Source organism: Ictidomys tridecemlineatus, chromosome 8 (genome assembly GCF_052094955.1).
Source record: "Ictidomys tridecemlineatus isolate mIctTri1 chromosome 8, mIctTri1.hap1, whole genome shotgun sequence".
NCBI classification, from domain to species: Eukaryota; Metazoa; Chordata; class Mammalia; order Rodentia; family Sciuridae; genus Ictidomys; species Ictidomys tridecemlineatus.
In genome coordinates, this window is record NC_135484.1 from 98,879,780 (window position 1) to 98,900,900 (window position 21,121).

The following is a 21,121-nucleotide window of genomic DNA, read 5'->3' on the forward strand; positions in this document are numbered from 1 at the left end:
TCCAACTTTGTTCTTTTTCCAACTGGTTTGATTTTTTTTAGACACTTTGAGCATTTCTACATGAATTTTAGAACCAGATTGACAATTTCTACCAAAAACAGCAACAACAAAAAATCCACAAACCCTGATGGGATTGCCTTGAATTTATAGATTAATATCTTAATAATATTGAATCTTCCTATTAACAAGTAAGTCTCTCCACCTATCTAATTTCTCTCAGCAGTGATTTGTAGTTTTCAGGGGTAGGTCTTTAACATCTTTTTTGTCATATTTCTCCTTGAGTGTTTCATGTGTTTTGATTCTATCATAAATGTTTGTAAATTATTTTTTAAAAATTTCAATTTCTGATTAATTTCTTTGCTAGTCTGTTAGAATAATATTGACTTTGTGTATTTGTCTTCTACCCAGTGACCCTAAACTCACTTATTTAAACATGTACAGTTCTCAACTTTGTTTAATGGCATTGGCTGCTCATTCTGTCATCTTTGTCATTTCAGGTCAGGTGCAATTGGTTGATTTTTCTCTTCATTTCAAGGATGTTTCTCTGCATCTTTGAACAAATGGTATGCATGCATTCAATCACTGATTGGATGCTAGACATTGTGAATTTTACCTTGTTGTATACTTGATATTTGTTTATTCTGTAAGTATTCTTAAACTTTGTTCCTTTCAAGAGTTGCATTTACAGTTTATTATGCAGATTCAGAGAAGTCTAGGTTTAGGGCTGTTTCTGAGTACTCTACTCAGAATGCCTGAATTATGATTTATATTGCTGGTGAGGACATACCTTGCCCTGATATGGGGTACTAAGGTCCCATTTCAGTAGTTGATTTACTACTGAATCCTTCAGGAGAAATTCTTCTTATCTCTGGAGTTCTCTGTATCATTCTCTTCTTTCCAGTAGTCTTTCCCATGAACTATAGTTGACTCAGTTTCCCCATACTTCCAGCTTTATCTTTTCAATTTTAGGGAGTCCACTAGACTCTGTCTACCTCCCTGTCCATGACCTAGAGTCTCTTTTCAAGCAGTGAGTTGGGCATTTGTAGGGCTCACTTAATTTTTTTCACCCAAACCCAAGGATCTCTGTACTTTGTTATCTGATTTTCAGTGTCTTTAAAACAATTATTTTATATTTTATTTCTTTCTCCCTCTTCTTTCTTTTGTTGTTGTTTCAGGTGGGAGAGTAAATTTTGGTTCCCCTTATTCCATCTTGATTGGAAGAGGATGTTTTTCTCACTTTTTCTATTATCTTTTCATCTCTGTTCTCCTTTGTCTTTCCCCAAAAGCTAATAGTCCTGTTGTTATAAGACACCTGCCAACAACCAAGGTTTAGTCAAGTTTTCCTAGTCAGATTTTATTTGCTTTTGTGCTATTAATGTTTGGTATTTAGTATTGCTGTTATCATTTGTTGTATGACTATTTGGTAAGAGCACTATTATTTATAAGTTTGTATATATTTTTTGAATGGCTTTAGTCTGAAATGAGAGTCAAAGTCCTGGGTGTCCCCCAAATAGTTCCCAAATAACCGTGAGATCTTAGATACAAAACTAATTTTTTTTCACTTTACCACTGAGCCATATCCCCACCCTTTTGTTTTGTGTTGTTTTGAGACAGGGTCTCACCAATTGAGGAGAGGGACTAGAGCAACATCTGAGTTGCCTATGTGGGTTTGGCAGCCACAAACTTGAAGGTGGTGGTTAAAAAGTGCCTCTGGGTTCAATCCCTAGTAGTAAGTAAATAAATAAATAACAAGGAGGAGGGTAAGGGTGAGGTTGCTAAGGCTGACCTTGAATTTGCAATCCTCCTGCCTCAGCCTTCTGAGTCACTAGGATTACAGGCATACACCACTGCTTGGCTAAAACTAAAATTCTTTGGGCTACAATTTCCTCATCTGTAAGACTGATTTTTAAAATGCCTATCATTTGATTTTGAATTGCATGCTTACACATACATTTTTGTCTTTTGACAATTTTATAGTTCTTTAAAAAAATATTTTTTTTCCAATGCTGGGAATTGAACTCTGAGCCTTGCACATGCTAGGCAAATGCTTTTAGCATTGTAGCTGCTTCAGAATGCTCTAAACTCCATATAAATTATAAAATATCAGGAAATGCATATGTGAACTGCTGGAATTTTTTGCCCGTTACCTATTGGATGTTAGTATTTCTCTTGAAGTAATATGCTTTAATGACAATTGAAAAAGTAATCTTAAATAGAAAGCTATATAGGTTAAATTTCTAGAAATTTTTTTCTTTATCTTTCTAAATAAACCTATTTGAGTCTCACAGCTTTTTTGTAACAAGCAAAATGGTGTAAACTGTTTCCTCCAGAAGCTGATACTTAAGCTTTATTCATGTATGGCAAAGTACTAAAGGGCTTATTCTTATGATGGATAACTTTTAAATTAAGAAGTATTTATTGAGTACTTCCTATATATCGAATACTTCCTGTGCTAGAAACATAAGATTGAAGAGAGAAGCTCTCTGCCCTTGAAGAATTCAGTGGCTGGGGTTGGGGGAAGACAAATGGGGACAAAAGGGAGGGAAGAAAGGAGGAATTTGCTCTGTAGGTAGAGATCCTAAGACTTGTACATGGAGAGGCCCTTCTGTTGGAATCTGAAAGGAAGGTTAAGAAGGTCAGGAAAGAACCTACCAAATGTGTGACTGTGAAGGTGCCTGGAGTTGATGGAATGTCAATTAGTATTGCTTTGATATAGGGCCAAAGCAGAGAATAGGAAATGGCTAGAGGTTGAGGCAAGAAAGGCACATTGAATCCAGGCTAGTTAAGGTACTTTATAATAGGCCATATTAGGAGACACAGTATTCTAAATCCCCAAATGGTAGAAAGATGTTTCTTGTAGTTCATTTTGGTAGTAAGAAATGGTTTAGGAGACACTAGAGATAAGAAGCCCACAATGCAGGTTATAATCTTTGCTAGCAGAGAAAAAAAGAGTCTGGCCCAAGGCTCCAGAGAAAGAATTTTGCATGTTAAAAAAAACTGCTGGGGAGGACCCAGCACTGGAGTGGGTCCTCTCATCCAGGTTTCTAGTGTAGATGATCACAGGAATACCTGTAGGAATAGTTCCTGGGGGAACTAGAGTGCACATGCTGGTTTAAAGCCCTTGGAGCCTGTCTTTTTTATGCAGTAGAAATACCAGGTGCACAATGAGGAAAGGGAGCTAGAGCACATCTGAGTTAACTGTGTGGGTTTGGCAGCCACAAACTTGAAGGTGGTGGTTAAAAAGTGCCTCTGGGTTCAATTCCTAGTAGTGAATAAATAAATAAATAGCAAGAAGGAGGGTGAGGGTGAGGTAACCCATACAGAGTGCCTCAGAACCCTAGTGACTATACACTTAAGGAACAGGAATATAGCATGGGATCTTGAGGACGCCATGTACTGGAAGAATGGTGGCACTTTCAAGAGGATGGGTAGAATGAGAACTGTAATGTAGCCCCTGGAGTTGCCAGTTGCCAGTTATTAATGACTTGGGATGGAGTAAAACTTAGAATGATACTTCTGAATCTCCACTTAAAGGTTATTTCCCAGACATTAAGAAGATATTAAGCCTTAACCCTCTAGTAAAGAGGGGTTTGTTCTGTTTTTTTTTTTTTTTGGGGGGGGGTTATTTAATTATTTTTGGTTGTGTGTGTGTGTGTGTGTGTGTGTGTGTGTGTGTGTGTGTTTTGTGGTGCTGGGGATTGCCCTCTACCATGGAGCTATATCCTCAGCCCTAAGCGTTTGTTTTTGATATAGTTTCATAGGTAACCAGAAAATTGGTCATCTGGATTCATCTATTCGTAGAGAGTTCATGTGGCCATGGTTCTACTCTGTTGTGTGTTCTTCAGAGAACTTTTTATGTTCTTAGGTATTTGTGACTGTTATGGTCAGGATTTAGTCGTTGAACTGATTTCCACAATAAGATTACAACTCCAATCCCCCCAACCAGATGTTCCTGATTACATAACTGTTCATAGGGACTGAATCCTGCCAGATCTTTGTTGTTCTTTGGATTCAGTTAATTCCTTAGATTCTGAACCAATGCTGATTTAGCAGAATTAAAGCAAAACCGTAAGGTGTGAGACTCCATGGTCTTTCCTCGAAATTATTAAGAATCTGGGAAGTGATTCTGCCCCATTTGGATTAACCACAGGTGTCAGGAGCTTGGATTTCACAAAGATAGGAAAGGTCTTTGGAATACCTGTGAAAGCTGGTTAGTACCTCTCTGAAGTGTTTGAAAGAGTTAGGGATTGCAGCTCGCCTTAAAAACTAGAAAGTTAACATTAAAAAAAAAAAAGTCTCAGTAAATGTGTTCTCTGAGAACTGTAAGCTAAAGTGGTTCTATGGATGAGCTTCATTCATATCCCTCTCTAAATATTCATGTGTTCACCCAAATCAGGTGCTTAGAAGCTGTATTGTTATCCAGTACACTTTTTAACCATTCTCCCCATGCTGAGCATGGAAACACTCTGGCCTGCCATGGTGGTGTTAGGTATAGGGGTTATGATTTGTTGACTCTCCTACTCCAATAAAGCAAGAACTAGGAAGTAAACATAAGTCCTGTAAGGTTCCTGCATATCTACAGCCCTTACCTAGATACTTTATACACAGTTCTTGCAGGCTTGGTCATCTAGTTCCTCAGCTCAAGATTGAGACAAAAATGAAAGGAACCAATTCTGAGAACAGCTGCAAAAAACTGAGTAGCTGTGGCTGCTGCAAGGGTTTTGTGGTGTTTAAACTCTAGTTAAAGAAATAGGGCTGGGGTTGTGGCTCAGCGGGAGCATGCTCGCCTAGGGCAGTGCAAGGCCCTGGCTTTGATCCTCAGCACCACATAAAAATAAATAAATAAGGGTACTGTCTAAAACTTAAAAAAAAGAAATTTGCCAATGAAGTCTGAAGTCCTAATAAAAAGTGAAAGTATGTTTAGTATCTTCTTATTGATAGCAGAAGGGAATGTAATCAGTTTTAGAAAGTTTTCCACCCATATACATAAAATTTTTTAGAAGATCATACTTCTGAGAAGATTAACCGTGGGTGACAAGACAGTGCACTTGAATAAAATGACCTTCCTGGCAATTCAGAGTAGGTAATCCATTTGGTACTAGTGTTGGTGGCTCTCCTCAGGGGTAGGAATCACAGTGTTGTGAAGTCAGCAAAGGTCTCTCTGAAGAAGTGGCATTTGAGCAGCCAGCTCTCTGAAGGGCTAAGGTAAAATCTTTCTGGCAGAGGGAACAGCAGTGCTTCAGAGGCCCTGGAGTGTTTGCTAGAGAAACAAAAAGGCCAATGTGCTGCAGCTGGGTGAGGAGGGGGTTGAAAAGGAGGCTGAGGAGGTTGGCCCTATGCTGTCAGAGAGGATTTCTGGGGTTTATTTTGGTCTACTGTTGGCCATTTAAGAGTGTCAGGAGGGGTATGACTTATCTGCAGTGAAGGACCCTGAGACTGGCTGACTGCAGTTAGTTTCCAAGTTAGTAACTTTCAGTATTTCACTCTGGTAACTTTCATTTTTTTACTAAGACCAGTCAGTGCACCTAAAACAAATGCTGTGTGAAACAGATTTTTTTTTTTTTTAAATAGTACTTCCTTTGCCATGAGTGACATTCTGATATTTCTATCTACTCAATTTTTTCCCCCAATATTGATCACAATCCACTGTGGTCGACTAAGGCATTATAACTAGCCTTTGAAAAACACTTCCAAGACAGTATTTTGCCTCCGTCAGTGTCACTGCACTAGAGCTAGTAAATAATAACCACTGGCAAATGCGTGTTTTATGTATTACTCTCCAGGGGAGGTATTGTTTTTATTTTATAAAAGAAAAAAACTGAAGCACTGAGAAGGTACCAGGGTTCAAATGGATTGCTGCACTTTTACTGCTCCCTCACACATGGCTTCCCAGATAGTAAGGAGAAGAGCTCTGTGACTGTTTTAATAGGTTCCAACCAGAGATGAGGTTGAGGGTGGAAAGTATAGAGGAAGTGATGGTGGTAATGCAGGAAGTGACCTTTTTCTTTCTTTTCTTTCTTTTTTTTTTTTTTTTAATGATACTGTGAATGTGTCTTGGAACCTCAGCATTTTTCATTACCAGATGGCTAGTAATTCTCAGTGAAATGCCAGCACTCTCAAAATGAGACTATTGAATGTACTTGGTAAATTTCTCGGTCTACAGGACAAATGCTAACAAGTTTAGTAATGTGACTGCAGCCTTCCCAGCTAATCTTCTGCTGGCAGGCGAGCCCTGTGAAAAGGCAGATGCAGGATGAGCCCTTTATAAGAAAATCAGGCTGACCTCACTTGAAAGCTATGCAGCCTGTGCTGACCTCTTCCCAGGCAGCAGGTAGCCAGTCAAAATCAGCCCCAAGCCAGGAGCTCCGACTACCTCTTCAAGATTTTTCATCCCATAGCATGATTCCATACATATATGGTGAGGAAGGAATTTAATTAACAAACCTAAATCTTCTAAATCCTGTTTGAAGCAAGTTAGAATTACTCTGTTGGTAGAATCTGCTATAAACTCCAGATACAGTTCCTGAATGGGGCCCTGATGCTGCCTTTGTAAGATGTGATAGAAGGTTTTAATTAAGTTTCTAAATTGCAGAGTGCCTACATCATGCTGGTGACCACAACAAGCATCTTATCACATTGTTAATTCGATGTCCTGCCTTTTCTGAGGTCGGTTTCTGTGAGAAGACTGGTTAGGTTCAAAATAAGGTAGGAATACTGCAGTTTTATGTATCAGAAAATCAAAACAGACATGTTAGAGGTATAGTCTTAACAATTAAATTATCCAAAGAAGCACAGAAAATAAATGTCTCGTGCCATCTGGTAAAGCACGAAAGAGCAGATCTACATTCAAGAATTTCCTCTGTGCCAACATCAGTATGTCCAAGCCAATTGCATTAGTGTGTCCAGATAAAATTAATCCCAGAGTTGTGGTTTCTCTTGAGTTTTAGTCCAGTGCTGTCTAGTACAGTTTTCTGCAGCAATAGAAATGTTTTACTCTACACTGTCCAATAGGAACTAGAGAATTGAATTCTTACTTTTGGTTTATGTTAATTATTCTAAAATCTCACCACATATGGCTAGTGGCTAACATAATGGACAGCACAATTTGTTTCGTTAGTGAAGGGTGCTATTTTCTGCTCTCTGTGAGATTCACCACAATCTTCCTTGCAATTATTTTCTTTGACTCTTTTGGAAGTTTTGAAATTTTTCACATCAGCCTTATATTACTAATCTAGGCATGTGAAGAATGTCTTCTCTGTATAGGCCAACATACTGCTTCAAGGAAGTTATACCATATCATATATGCTAATCATATGAGAAAATCATTGATTTTTATGCACTGTTAAAATTGAGATTAATATGTTGTAAATAAAAAGCAGCCTACTCTGTAAGCTAAAGTTTTAGTCTAGCATGCCAGCAGAAGCCCAGGTCAGGGTGAGGCCATGTTTATTTTAGTTTCTAGAAATTTAAACTTCCCCTGAAGTGTATCATGTGCAGTTCTGTGGTATAAATTGTCATTTTAAAGCAAAACCTATCTTCTGAAAATACATAAAATGTTTTGAGAACTTAATATAAATTTTATTGCTGAAACATTGTCTTTTTGGGACTTTAGGCAGTTTAATATAACATCTCAACAGTTACCAGTTATTACCCCATATACTGAATATCACAGACAAAACAAATTATAGTTTCTACTCTGTACTGTCACCACTTGGTACTTAAAAACTGCTCAAACATGACCATGGAAACAATGGTTATGATATTTGTAATATTATTACTAGATAGATATGCCTAACATGGGAGTACACCTTAAACCATATTCTGAGCCATATCAGATTTTTTTTGCCGTGTCAGATTTTATTACGCCTGTATTAGAATTTTTTACTCATTTTTTGTGCTATTTTGTATTTTTTTTAAATAAATGACAGTAGAATGCATTACAATTCTTATTACACATATATACCACAATTTTAATATTTCCGGTTATATATAAAGTATGTTGATACCAATTTGTGTCTTCATACATGTACTTTGGATGATGTCGCTATCACATTCCACCATCATTTCTAACCCCCTGCCCCTTTCCTTTCCCTCCCACCCCTCTGCCCTATCTAGAGTTTGTCTATTCCTCCCATGTTCCCCCTTCTCATCCCACTATGAATCAGCCTCCTTATATCAGAGAAAACATTTGGCATTTTTTTTTTGGGATTGGCTAACTTCACTTAGCATTATTTTTTGTGCTATTTTAAACAATTTTCGGGGGGGGGCAGGATGGGTGGCGGCTACTAGGGATTGTACTTGGGGGGACCCTCAGCCATTGAGCCACATCCCCAGTCCTATTTTGTATTTTATTTAGAGACAGAGTCTCACTGAATTGTTTAGCACCTCGCTGTTGCTGAAGCTAGCTTTGAACTTGTCATCCTCCTGCCTCAGCCTTCCATGCTGTTGGGATTATAGGCGTGTGCCACTGTACCTGGCCAAACAGTTTTTCTTTCAGTCTTGCCATCTAAGTCTTTCCTATGATTGATTAAAAATTAAGTAGTATCCTTTTGGTTAGTACCTTTGGGTGTTACAAGTTTGGGTGTCATGCTACATCAGGAAATGGAGCCGTCCAACTTGATGGTTGAGAGTGCTCAAAAAAAAGGTCAAATGTTCTCTCTGATAAGTGGATGCTGATCCATAATTTGCCTGGGGGTGGGGGTGTCATGGGAAAAATGGAGGAACTTTGGGCAAAGAGGATGACAGCATGGGGGTAGGAAAGATGGTGGAATGAGATGGACATCATTACCCTAGGTACATGTATGACTGACTGCACATATGGTGCGACGCTACATCATGTACAACCAGAGAAATGAAAAGTTCTGTTGCATTTGTACAATGAATCAAAATGCATTCTGTTGTCATATATACATAATTAAAATAAATTAATTAATTTAAAAAATGTGATTGTTACCATTTGCTGGCTGAGGAAACAGTCTCCTGGACCAAAGGCGTGGTTCTGGACTTTAAAAGAACTCTAATGTGGTGGGGAACTGTTGTGGCATGATCTCTCAAGGATGGGCTCACTTTATCTGCATCCCTGACAGGCCCAACAGCAGCTCCCCAGTGGAATGGGTATGCTGGGCCTGCTGTAGGAAGTTGTATTTATGTTAAAGGATCTATAGGCCCTCACCTTGCCTGGTTAGTCCCCACCCCAGGAATCAGCTTAAATTTAAATGCCACCTCCTTTGGGAAGCCTTCTGATTTTCTAAACCAAATTGGACTCTGCTATTACAAGTGCACAACTGTTTGACATTTTGAATCCTCACTCAAGTAATTAAGCTATCTTGTATTATTGGTTGTCTTTTCACCTACTTAAGAATTTTCAGAGCAGGAACTACATCTACCTGGTTTTTCACAATATTCCCAGCACCTGCCTAGCACAGGACTTCGCTGAAGGATGAAAAGACACAGTATTGAAAGAAGGGTAGCAAGATGTGCTTTGGCACTGATGAGTCATCTGCTAGAGACTTTATCATCAAAGTGAGTTGGTTTTTTTAGGAATTAGTATAGGAGAAAACTAGGTCTTTTTGCATAGACCAGTGGAAGAGAGCCAACAGGGGAATGGAGGAGATGCCCCTGAGCCCTCAACTTCAGTAGAATGGCTGGAGACTGCCATCCATGCCTACTCTTCCTAGCTAAGTTTGTGGAGCCTTTTTCACTATCTTGCCCTCCTAGACCTGATCATCTCACATACTCCCGCCCCAGGGTTGTGAGGAATCTCACCCCACTGTCCCCAAAGAATGTAGTGCCTTGTGACTCATTGACCAGCAAGGATTTGGTGGTAAATTCCTTCTCTTTAGAGGTCAGGTATGTGATGGGTTAAATACTTTTAAGCCTTAGTTCTAATTTGTATGCAGACTGACAAAGGAACTTTCTCAAAGAATAATTTTCCTAAATGGGGAGCTGACTTTAATTGACCTTAATGAAATTTTATTATTTCCTAATTAAGCAATGTTTTCATCTCTAGGGAGCAGAAATTAAGAAATTAAATAGAAGGAAGACCAATAGAATAGAGGAAGAGGATCAGGGAAGGAGGAGAGAAGGGAAAATACTAGGGAGTGAAATTAACCAAATTATGTTATGTGCATGTATGGATATATAACATTGCACTATTATGTTTAATTATGATGCACCCATAAAAAATTTGTGGTGGTGCATGCCTATAATACCAGCTACCTGGGAGACCGAAGCAAGAGAATTAAAAGATGGAGACCAGCCTGGACAACTTAATGAGACCCAGCTCAAGAAAGGGTTGGGAATGTACCTCAATTGTAGAGTGCTAATCTAACATGTGCAAGGCCTTGAATGTAATTCCTACTGCTTCAAACAGGAAAAAAAAAATGAAGCAAAAATTAGTATTTTATATAAAATGTCTAGCCATACCTAAAATTCTAAACTCCTAGAAGTTCCTACCTTCAGGGAAGATAATCAAAATGTATAAAACTAAGGAGAAAGGAAAATTTTTATTTTGCCCTAGTGGTGAATGTCACTAAAAGACTTTATAAATCCTAAAAATTTGAATATTCATATTAACTATTATTTTAAACTTTAATACCACAAATATTTTGCTGTGTGTCTGTTCTGTATATTCACTATTGTTCTGCATACTTATATCACCCTCAGTTAAGATGTTTTGTTTTTATTGGCCTAATTTCAGATAAACTTAAGTTAACTCCTACATTAAATGACTTGAGGATTATTGTGTTGAGGCTGTTCCTAACAACATTGTGTAGCACATAAGGCAAAGAAATGGTAGTTTTATACATGTTTTTGTCCTTGATTCAACAGCTCAGATTAATGTTAAATGATTTTTATTCTAGGAATCACCTTTTAGAAACAGAAATATAAGGAATTTTAGTTCTCAATGTAGTATGTTATAGGATGGCTTATAATGTAAAAATACAAGGTTGTTCAAAAAATAGGACACTGGGATAAGATAATATTTTAATTGTTAGTAGTAATAAAGGATACATAAGCTGTAGATTATGATTTCCAACTTATTTTAATTCATCTATGGCATTTTCATTGAAATGTTCACAGAATTGAAAACTTAGAACTTAATGGTTTAATTATGTGAAGTTGAGATAGGTGCTGTCTACCCCATTTATATTGCTCTTTAGGTATTTGTTTTTAAAATTATGTATGTGTACAATGTACATAAGAGATGTTGCTGGAATTATGAATCTGTTCAGAGTTAGGAAGCTGATGTAGTAGTACCCTCCTTATCTTCAGGGAAAACATGCCAAGACCCCACATGGAGGCCTGAAACCATGGATAGTGCCAAACCCTACCTATGCTTTTTTTTTTTTTTCCTATACAGATATATCTATAAGAAAGTTTAATTTATGAATTGGGCACAATAAGAAATTGACAACAACTAATAATAATAAAATACATTATAATATTCTGAAATAAAAGTCATGTGGCTTGTCGGTCTCAAAAGAGTCAAGACAAAAATATTAATATTTGGGGACTTTGAGAAACTGAAACCACAGAAAGCAAAACCTCTAAGGAGAACTACTTTTTGTTTTAACCCATTTCTATACCATGATGTGTGGTATACAGAAGGGTCTCTATATCCTTTTTCATTATTTCTCTTTGATTTTGTCTGTTCCTCTCTGTTGGATACAAAAAGGAACTTTAGGACAGGACCAAAATCCGAATATAAAATAAATCATTGTGGCTTTAGGTGTTTCTGTTTTGTTTTTTGCTTTAGGTGTTTTATATGTGGAAAGCATTGTCTTATCTGACTATGTCACTTTTTGTTATCACTCACTATCTATATTATTGAACCAAACTCCATTTCAATTCTCATTTATCTTTTTAAAAAATGCAGTTAGTTAGCCGGGTGTGGCAGCACACAACTGTAATCCCAGCAATTTGGGAGGCTGAAGCAGAAGGATCACAAGTTAAAAGCCAGCCTTAGCAACTTTGTGAACCCCTTCCATCTCAAAAAAATATTTTAATAAATTTTAAAAGGGCTGGGGATGTGGCTCCTTGGTTAAGTAACCCTCTCCCCACCCCAGATTCAATCTCTGGTACCCCCCCCCCAAAAAAAAAAGATCCGGTTAATTATTTAAGTTCTTGTATAATGTTGAATTAGAAATAAACAATATGTTGAAGAGGCAAATGGGATAAAATAAGAAAAAGTAAGAGATTAAAGAACCATTTTGAGGATAGATGCAGAGAATCAGTGTGACTGGAGTATTTCAGAAGGCCTTAAATTTGTGTCTGAAAAATGTTCAAGAAATTCTTGAGGCTTCCATCAGAACTTAGACCTTATGAAAAAGTAAGTCTATTTCTTTCTCCTTTGGTAAATACGCTGATGTTTTCTGTATCACTTTCTTGCCAAGTTCATGGGATGATTATTGTTTAATTAAGGAGAGTCTGGCTTGTTAACATTTTAAATGTCATCCACTCAGCTGATACTAAGGCTTGGAGCTTGAGCTTTTTGTCCTCTCATGCTTTTGCCCTATTCATGCTTTAAACTTGGACTAAGAATGATTTTGAAAGCTAAGAATTTTATTTTTAAACTAGGAAATTAATCAAAGTTATTGTAAGTTAGCCTATTTATAATGAATACGAAAGTTTTTGCTCATTTTGGAAATGGATAACTTCCAGAGATAGAAACCTAGAAGCTAGGAGTAGGTATCTCTTTATCTTTCTTTCGGGAAGCATGTTATCTGGCTAAAAAGATAACTTCTGTAAACAGATGATGCCAGGAGATGTGTTGCAGACAGTGGGTGAAGAAGGAGATACTATGGGAGGAAGGTTCATTGCAACTGAGAGAGTTAGGAATGATCCATAGATTGAGCAATTATCCATAGAAAGAGCAAGCAGGCAAGAACCCTGGGTTCTATCCCTAGTACTAGGTAGGGGTAGACCGAAAGATCACTGAAATAAGGGTGGGGGGAATGGGCAAGCAGGCTCCATTCTTGACCTAACAAGATGGACTGATGCATCCATTTAAATCCATTTAATGCATCCATTTAATAGTTACACGTCTGCTTCTCTGACATAATGTTAGACCCAGTTGATAAAATGGGCATGATCCATTTGAGAGATTTTAGCCAGTGCGATAACTCTTTGCTGCCTCATTGCTTACAATAATTTCATAGAAAGCCTGTTGTCATTTATCAAGATTGGCATCCTCTGTAGTCTTAGCAGGAAGATCTAGTGGATCTTGAAGTCAGGTTCTGGGGCAGGTTCTAATCTGTAATCAAATCTACTTTTGCATGATACCTTTAAAGATTAGTATCCATTTCTGAGTTCAAGGCACACCCTTTCCCATTATGCTCATTTAAAGACAAACTCATTTCCACACATATGATCTTTTCATATACCTGAAAAGCTTTAACAAAGCTGAGCTTTAACAAAGCTTCCTTTTCTGTCAGGTTTTAGTTGTCCAGGAGTGGTTCATCTCTAGATGCTCTCTGTTGGCTCTATGCGCTATAGGAAGCCCTTACAGAGGCCTCAACTTGCAGTTTTCAGCAGTTGACAGCATTTGTGCTGGCGCAGATCTCCTTTCTGCTTCACATACTGGAATCAAACATTCTTACTCATTTTTTGAACTAAAAAATCCTATCAGGAACCTAAACTCATCAATAAGATGACGAGTAAATATAAATTTTATTTTGTTGTTGTTTGGCTGCTGTTTAAACCTGCCTCGTTATTTCCTGTGGTCGCCAGTATTTCTCCCTCTTAGCTGCAAGCCAGAACAGTCTCCTAACCATTAAACATTACCTTTCCTCTGATGGGGTTGACTGACTCAGATGCCTTCAAGACTTGGCAAGTATACGTAAGTAAGAGAACAGGCACTGCACACTGCAGTGTGCATCCCCAGAAGAGAGCAACCAGTCCCAGCCTGCAGCTGAGTGCTGTCCTCCAGGTTCATGTCTTTATGGAAGGAATCTGGATTTACATGAGATGTGTCAGGAAAATAGTGTATATACTACTTCCTATTATCTTATGAATCTAGGGCTGGTGTGCCTGTGGGGTCCCACTTTGCCATCTCTCCTATAGTCACTGTCTTGGTGCCTTGTACAAAGGGTACTTTCAAGTGTTTGAATATCCCAGCTCTATTCTTTTTTACTTCCTTGTGGATAATGGATGTTTTATCTACATCCTGGATAGGAATTCATAATCATCACTGTTCATGTTGGCTATCATGGTTTAAAGCACACTATTTCAGGGAAAACAAAAGCAGGTGATAGTTGTACTCTGTCCAGAAGTTTTCACTGATACGTAACTCTCAGTTTTTATCAGAATTCCACCAGGCATTGTTGTAAATGCAATAGCATGTCCTACACTGGAATTTTTTTACCATTTCAGAGTAGAAAAGTTGTCTTATTTGTTATATGTCAAGACCAAATTGTTAGAATCCCTAAAATATCCAAATTAATGGAGTCCACTTTTTTAAGTTTAATTTTTTGGAGTCCATTTGGTGGAGTCCACTTGGAGTACAGGTCTAGAAGTGGGATTTGTAGCGGGGTTATTAAAGAATTTGCTGGTAAGTGACATCTCCCTTAAATTTTAAAATTCAACTTCTTTACAACCTCAGTTTATAGCATCTTAGCTTAAAAATATGTTTTAAAGTAAAATTTGTCAAAAGGGAACATCTTGAACTTTCTGTGAGATGTTATAGGGAAAAGAAGAAAGGAATAGGGAAAAGCAGGGCTCAAAGAATGAGTCTTTGTCCTCAGACAAAGCCTCTATTGACTTACCATCTTTTGCAGGTTTTCATATTATGCAAATTAGACTTATTATACGCTGGGAGTAAAGCAAATGTGACTATCTCACGTTGTTGTGAATCCTTTCCAACCTTCATATTTCCCTGCCCTTATTTTTATAGATCATCTGAGCTTGAGTCTGGAAAAATGTTAGTCTTTCTCACCTTTATTATTTTCAATAGGTGGAATACATGTTGGTGTCTTTTGATCATGAAAATAAAAAAGTCCAGTTGGTCCTGTCTGGAGAAGATGTTCTTGAAACTTTACAAGAGAAGGGGGAAAGAACAAACCCAAAGTAAGTTGATGTGCTGAAGGCTTAGTGTTTCTGAGACTGTAGAACTAAGACTTAGCATCTTTTCTCAGATTTATAAAAGGCAGATAGCACAGGAGTTAAGAGCACAGGCCCTATTTCTATGTTGCCTGGGTTTCAAAATACTGGTTCCTCTGCTCAATAGCTGAATAACCTTTTACCAGAGAGTTATTTAACCTCTCTGTGCCTTAGTTTCCTCATCTGTAGAGATAATTCCTACATCTGAAATGTTGAGATTAAATTCATTAATATTTCAAAATACTTATACATTAAGCTAAACATTCTATTCACTACTATTAAATGCTTTTTAAGAAATGCATTGCTAGGGGCTGGGGATGTGGCTCAAGCGGTAGCGCGCTCGCCTGGCATGCATGCGGCCTGGGTTCGATCCTCAGCACCACATACCAACAAAGATGTTGTGTCCTCCGAGAACTAAAAAAAAAATAAATATTAAAAATTCTCTCTCTCTATCTCTCTCTTCTCTCTTTAAAAAAAAAAAAGAAAAAAAGAAATGCATTGCTGAAACATAATTGGGATCACACACCATAGTGCCAGATAAAACTTGCAAATGGATTTAGTGGCATGGTGTTTTTAAAACATTTATTTAAAAGCATAAAGAAGGTGAGAAAGTGTATACTCTCTAGTTCATTTTCTTCTCCATAGTTTTTGAGAAGCTGTTAAAAAGAAAAAAGTTTAGACTCCCAAGTTTAAAATTGAAAGCCCTTAAGGCCACAGTTTTATTCTTGCAGAATAGATTAGCTTTGTCCTATGTAGTGAATGAGTACCCTGAGTGTGTTTTCAGTTACTTATAAATACTTTGAACCCCTTTTGAAAAGCTATAGAAAAATTAATAGCCTTATAAAGGAGTTCTTGGCTTTGTTTGTACCTAACAGCTTTCAAATTTTTAAAGCATCTTTAAAAACTTATAAAAATTAACTAGACTTCAGCAAAAGGATAATATGAAATTAAAACTGTTTCTCCTCCGTAGCCATCCTACCCTTTGGAGACCAGAGTATGGGAGTTACATGATTGAAGGAACACCTGGGCAGCCCTATGGAGGAACGATGTCTGAGTTCAACACAGTTGAGGACAACATGAGAAAACGCCGGAAGGAGGCTACTTCTGTACTAGAAGAAAATCAGGCTCTTTGCACTATAACTTCATTTCCCAGGTTAGTTCCCATGTTAACATGTCTGAGCAGGTGTATTAAAACTGTAGGTTATTAGGAAAGTAAATTGTGACCCTAAAACATGTCACCCTTCAATTCTCATTCTTTATAGACAAGTTGAGACTTTATATACCACCATTTGGGGGTAGGCTGTCACATTAGAGCTGCAGCAAAAGTTACATCAGTTTTGGTCACTGGGTGGCAGCCTCACAGGATGCTGTGATGAGAACGCTATCTGGACCAGTGGGAGATGTGGTGTGACTATGATGACCGACTGGCAGAGTGGAGGGAACGCATGTCTGCTGAGCGCTTCTGACGAGCTAAGTCTCTGGGTGACTGTCAGGTGCTCTTCTTACTGGACTATAGCGGTCAGCCCCTCGGGCACATTCAAAAAGGATCATTTGCCCTCTATTATGTATCAGAGCATTCTTGGCCATGGAAACCAACCTCTCAAAGCTCATCTGAACTTTGAGGAGGTGAGCATTCTTTCACAATCTGATAGATCTCTAGCACAGATCAGATTTACGATCAGGCAGAACTGCATTCTTACACAGAGGTGCTGTGTTTAATAGGTAGGCTATTCATGCACCTCATTCTAAGCTGAGAACATGCCAGAGCAGTACTGGAGGACATCAGAGGGTCACCTGTGCCCTCAGTGTACTGTGGGTGTGTCTTCATTGTGAGCAAGATGAATCACTTTTGGATATGGTGCTGATAAGTCAACTGAATCAGGATTTGTGATCAGATCTAGTTATAACTGAAAGTACCTGAAAGGAAATATAGTAGTGAAATCATGTTTTCATCCTAGAATGAGGTGCATGAATATCCTGTCTATTAAATACAGTACCTCTGTGTAAGAATGCAGTTGTAACTGAACATAAACCTGATGTGTTTGTGCTAGAGATATGTCAGATTATGAGTACACTCACCTACTCAAGAGTTCGGAAGAGCTTTGGGACATGGTTTCCATGGCCAAGAACACTTTGAGCTATTTTAATACCTCTTTCTTCTGACAAATGTCTGTAATGAACACAGACCTTCAGAGTCATACAGGTGATTTTAGAGAGACATTTAAATGGGAACTTTTTTATTAATTAATTTTGTTTGTTAGTTTTTGAGGTGGGGTCTCACTATGTTATTCAGATTGGTCTCCAACTTGTGATCCTCCCATCTCAACCTTCTGAGTAGCTGAGACTACAGGCAAATGCCACCATACCCAGCCAGGAATTTTATTTTTTTAAGATCTAAATACAGTAGTGAAACCATAAGTAAATCAGCAAAACACCTGTAATCCCACTACTTGGAAGGCTCTGAAGTTCAAGGCCAGCCGGGGCAACCTAGCAAAACTCTTTCAGCAAGTAACACTTCAAGAAGTATCTCTTATTTTATATGATTTCTTCATTCTACTTGCAATTGCTGTTTTCCTGCCCCCCACACCCCTGTTCCCCCCAAAAAGCCCTGAGTTTAGCAAGGGTAGATAGGTTTATTTTGATAGCAGTTGGCACATTCCTTCATCCTAATGCAACATCCTAGGCCCTGAGTGCCTGCTCCACATCAGATCCAAGCTGTGTGGACACACCACCATGGACAAATCAGACAGGCTTTGCTCTGTGGAATTGGGGGAAGACAAAGATTAATGAATACCCACACATTTGATGAGTATAAATTAGGGAGGGCTGTTAGAGAGAGATGCTAAGCCCAAAAAGTGTGACATGGCTGCTGATGAACTCTGGGATAGGAGAATGTTTCTCTGAGGAAAGATGATTGAAGTGATGTCCAAAGCCTTAAGAAGAGTTTCACTGGAGTGGAAAGCAGAGGAGTGTCCTGGGGAAGGGGGATGACATACACACAAGTCCTGGGAGAAGCCAGGCAAGCTGGAAACTAGAAGAAAGCAAGTGAGCTGGTTATGACCAGGAAGCTGAGAATGAAGTGCAGGTGTGGTAGGGTGAGGCTGGGTGGGTAGGTAGTTCGTGGCCAGATCAGATTAACTAAGAATTTTAGTTATTATCCTGAAAGCAGTAGGAGGCCCAGGAAGGTGGGATTGGGTGTACAGTATTACATTTTTGCTTCTCACCCTCCTGTGGACTATAGCACGAGAATGGCTGTGGACAGGAGCCTGGGTTTACGAAGAGGCTTCTAAGAGGGCTGAGGGAACACCCTGGTGGCTTGGATAAGTGTGGCTGGAGGAGATGAAAACAGTGGATGGGTCAAAACTTGGCAAAGTCAGCCAATTGACTGGAAGAGAGAAGAGATGTCAGGGCTGTTGTTGCAGATAATTATTGTGAAAGCCTTAGAATAATAGAGTTGTGGCCTAGAAGCAGGCTGGATGTTATTTGACAACTTAGTGAATTTGAAAATTCAGGATCTTACATTTTTTCTTTTTCCCTGCTAAAATTAATAGCAACAAGGGGTTGTAACACAATCCAGAAATGTTTTATATTTTAAAATTTAAGAATATGTAGTTTTTTATTTGTTTCATAGCACTAGGGGTTGATCCCAGTGGTGTTCTGCTCTGCCACTGAGTTACTTCCCCAATCCTTTTTAAAATTTTGAGACAGGGTCTTGCTAAGTTGCGCAGGCTGGCTTCAACTTGCAATCCTCCTGCCTCAGCCTCCTGAGTAGCTGAGATTACCAGAATGCTTTTACCACACCAGCCAGAATGTGTAATATTGATAAGTGATGCTTTTAATGGGTATAGTATTGATGGGTGGTTCTTTCTGGGCCATAAAATATTTGGTTAAGTCCCACTATATCTATTAGCTTAACTGAGAGTAGCTCATTGATGTTCTTTTAAAAAAGGTTTTGGCTTCTTGAGCCATTGTGAAGGGAGAATTGAGACAGGAATAGATTTTGTTGTAAAAATTTGTAATTAAAAAAAATAGCCATTAGAATGGAGGGTATTTGAGGATTTGTAAGCAAAATAAGAAAAATTATTAATCATTTAGTTCTTAGAAACCTCACTTCATATTGATAGTGAATGATAAAGTTACAGCCGCAAAAGAGAAAGGATGCTTTGTTTAAATGTAAGCAATGTGATTTTCTCTGTAAAGAAGCAAAGCTCTGTAGTGTGGAATAGTAATCCAAAACAACAGACACGTGACTATGAATTAAATAAAATGAAATTCTGACTGGCATGTCATGCTGGCCTCATTTCAGATGCTCAGTAGCACTCGTGGCTAGCAATCTCCACCGTGGTTTGGACAGCACAGGCATTAAACATTTCCATCATTGCAGACAATTTTGTTGGCAGACTCTGGTCTAGAAGGCAATACTGTTGGTGCCTGAGAATCCTATTGCAATTCTGCCTTCCCCTGCCTGATTTTCTTAGTAAGAAATCCTCCAGATTGTCATTTTATTCTTCTAAAGGACTTTTCCTAAAGTTGTAGGCTCACAGCAAGTGATACAAACAATTCTCAAGATCCCTTACAATTGGAAACTGTTTTCCAGATAAGATCAGCCACTTCAGTAGTTGCTTATATGTTGCATGTAGGCAGCCAGCAGGTACCTTAGGAAAGGTAGGAGTTAAAGATACGGTGTGGGCTAGTCTTGGCCCTCAAGTTAAAAGTTTCCTACACTGATCTAAAACCTAGACAAGAGCCTGCCTTGTTTTGCTTTCACTAATATTGTTAGTCTTTTTCCTCATAGCACTTAACATTGACCTTATAGTTCCAAACTGGGAAGAACTGGTAGCCTTAATACAAGTGAGGTGGAATTTGAGCTTTACATTTAGGTACAAATTTGGAGCTTCATTTTTCTACATTGAAATTAGAGTTGTTCTTAAGGTCAAGTAACATAATATGTTGGGTGACTTCAGAGTGAACTCTTGATGGTAGATGGGGACACCAGAGACACTGGCTAAACTAGAAGGATTCCTGAGTAGACTGTAGAAGTGAAAACCTGGAGATCACCTCCAGATTCAGATGAAGCCTATCAGGAGGTTGGGACAGGTGTTGTACAGGCTCAAAAGATAACGTGAGTTTAGCTGATGAAGGACACCATGGAAGGTGGGTGTGGGTACCTGTAACCAGAAACAACATCACCAAGGAGAGTAACTTCCATGCTATCAGTCCTCAGAAAAACCTAAATAAATATTATATAGATATTGAGTGAGTAGAGACTCAAAGTCACTGACGGGCTGGAATCACAAAAGCAGGTTCTAAAGCAAGGTGATGAAGAACAGGGAGTGGTAGTTCAGGCATTGCTCTGGGGATCACAAAACCTGTGCTAGACCCTATAAAGGAAAATAATAGAAATGAGTATTTTTAACAGATGCAAATTATAGCAAGACTATAGGCAGTTAATTCTCATCTGATTAGTTTTCAATTTGTTGTAGATTAGGCTGTCCGGGGTTCACCCTGCCTGAGTACAAACCCAACCCAGTTGAAGGAGGAGCTTCCAAGTCCCTCTTCTTTCCAGATGAAGCGATAAACAAGCACCCCCGCTTCAGGTGAGTATGTCTGTATTGAAATGCCCCTCTGAGTATTAGCCTGGGAATCTGCTTTGAGCTGTTTCCTGAGTCACACAGAAGGCAGCAGACATGCTTCTGCTCACACCTCAGAAGCCAATAAGTATTGCTTCTTGCATCCAGGTTTGATTTGTTCATTTTCCAAGTCATCTTAAAATGCATAAGTTTAGCTACTGTCCTCTTTTAGTGAGCAGATTGTTTCCAGTCCTAGTTCTATAAACAAACTGATTTGGGGACATATTTCCTTCAGTTATTCCTATCTTTCCTATCTCTAAGTGATCACCAGGAGCTGTGATCTACTTATCTCATTCTGTACCCTATGACAATAAGGCAAAACCTGTACACCACCTGGCATATATGAGTCACACTTCTCCTTCGGTTCTGTTAACTTCTAGCTCTGTTATATT

At 38.5% G+C, this 21,121-nt stretch overlaps 1 protein-coding gene across 1 annotated transcript in view; it reads left to right on the plus strand.

Annotated features, from left to right (window-relative positions):
- Gclc (glutamate-cysteine ligase catalytic subunit) overlaps positions 1–21,121 on the plus strand; it is a 48,054-nt gene that overhangs the window by 11,394 nt on the left and 15,539 nt on the right. Inside the window, exons 2-4 of the mRNA XM_005318554.5 lie at positions 14,954–15,066; positions 16,070–16,252; positions 20,583–20,696. Of these exons, the coding sequence (XP_005318611.1) occupies positions 14,954–15,066; positions 16,070–16,252; positions 20,583–20,696 (410 nt within the window). The remainder of the gene's footprint in view (positions 1–14,953; positions 15,067–16,069; positions 16,253–20,582; positions 20,697–21,121) is intronic.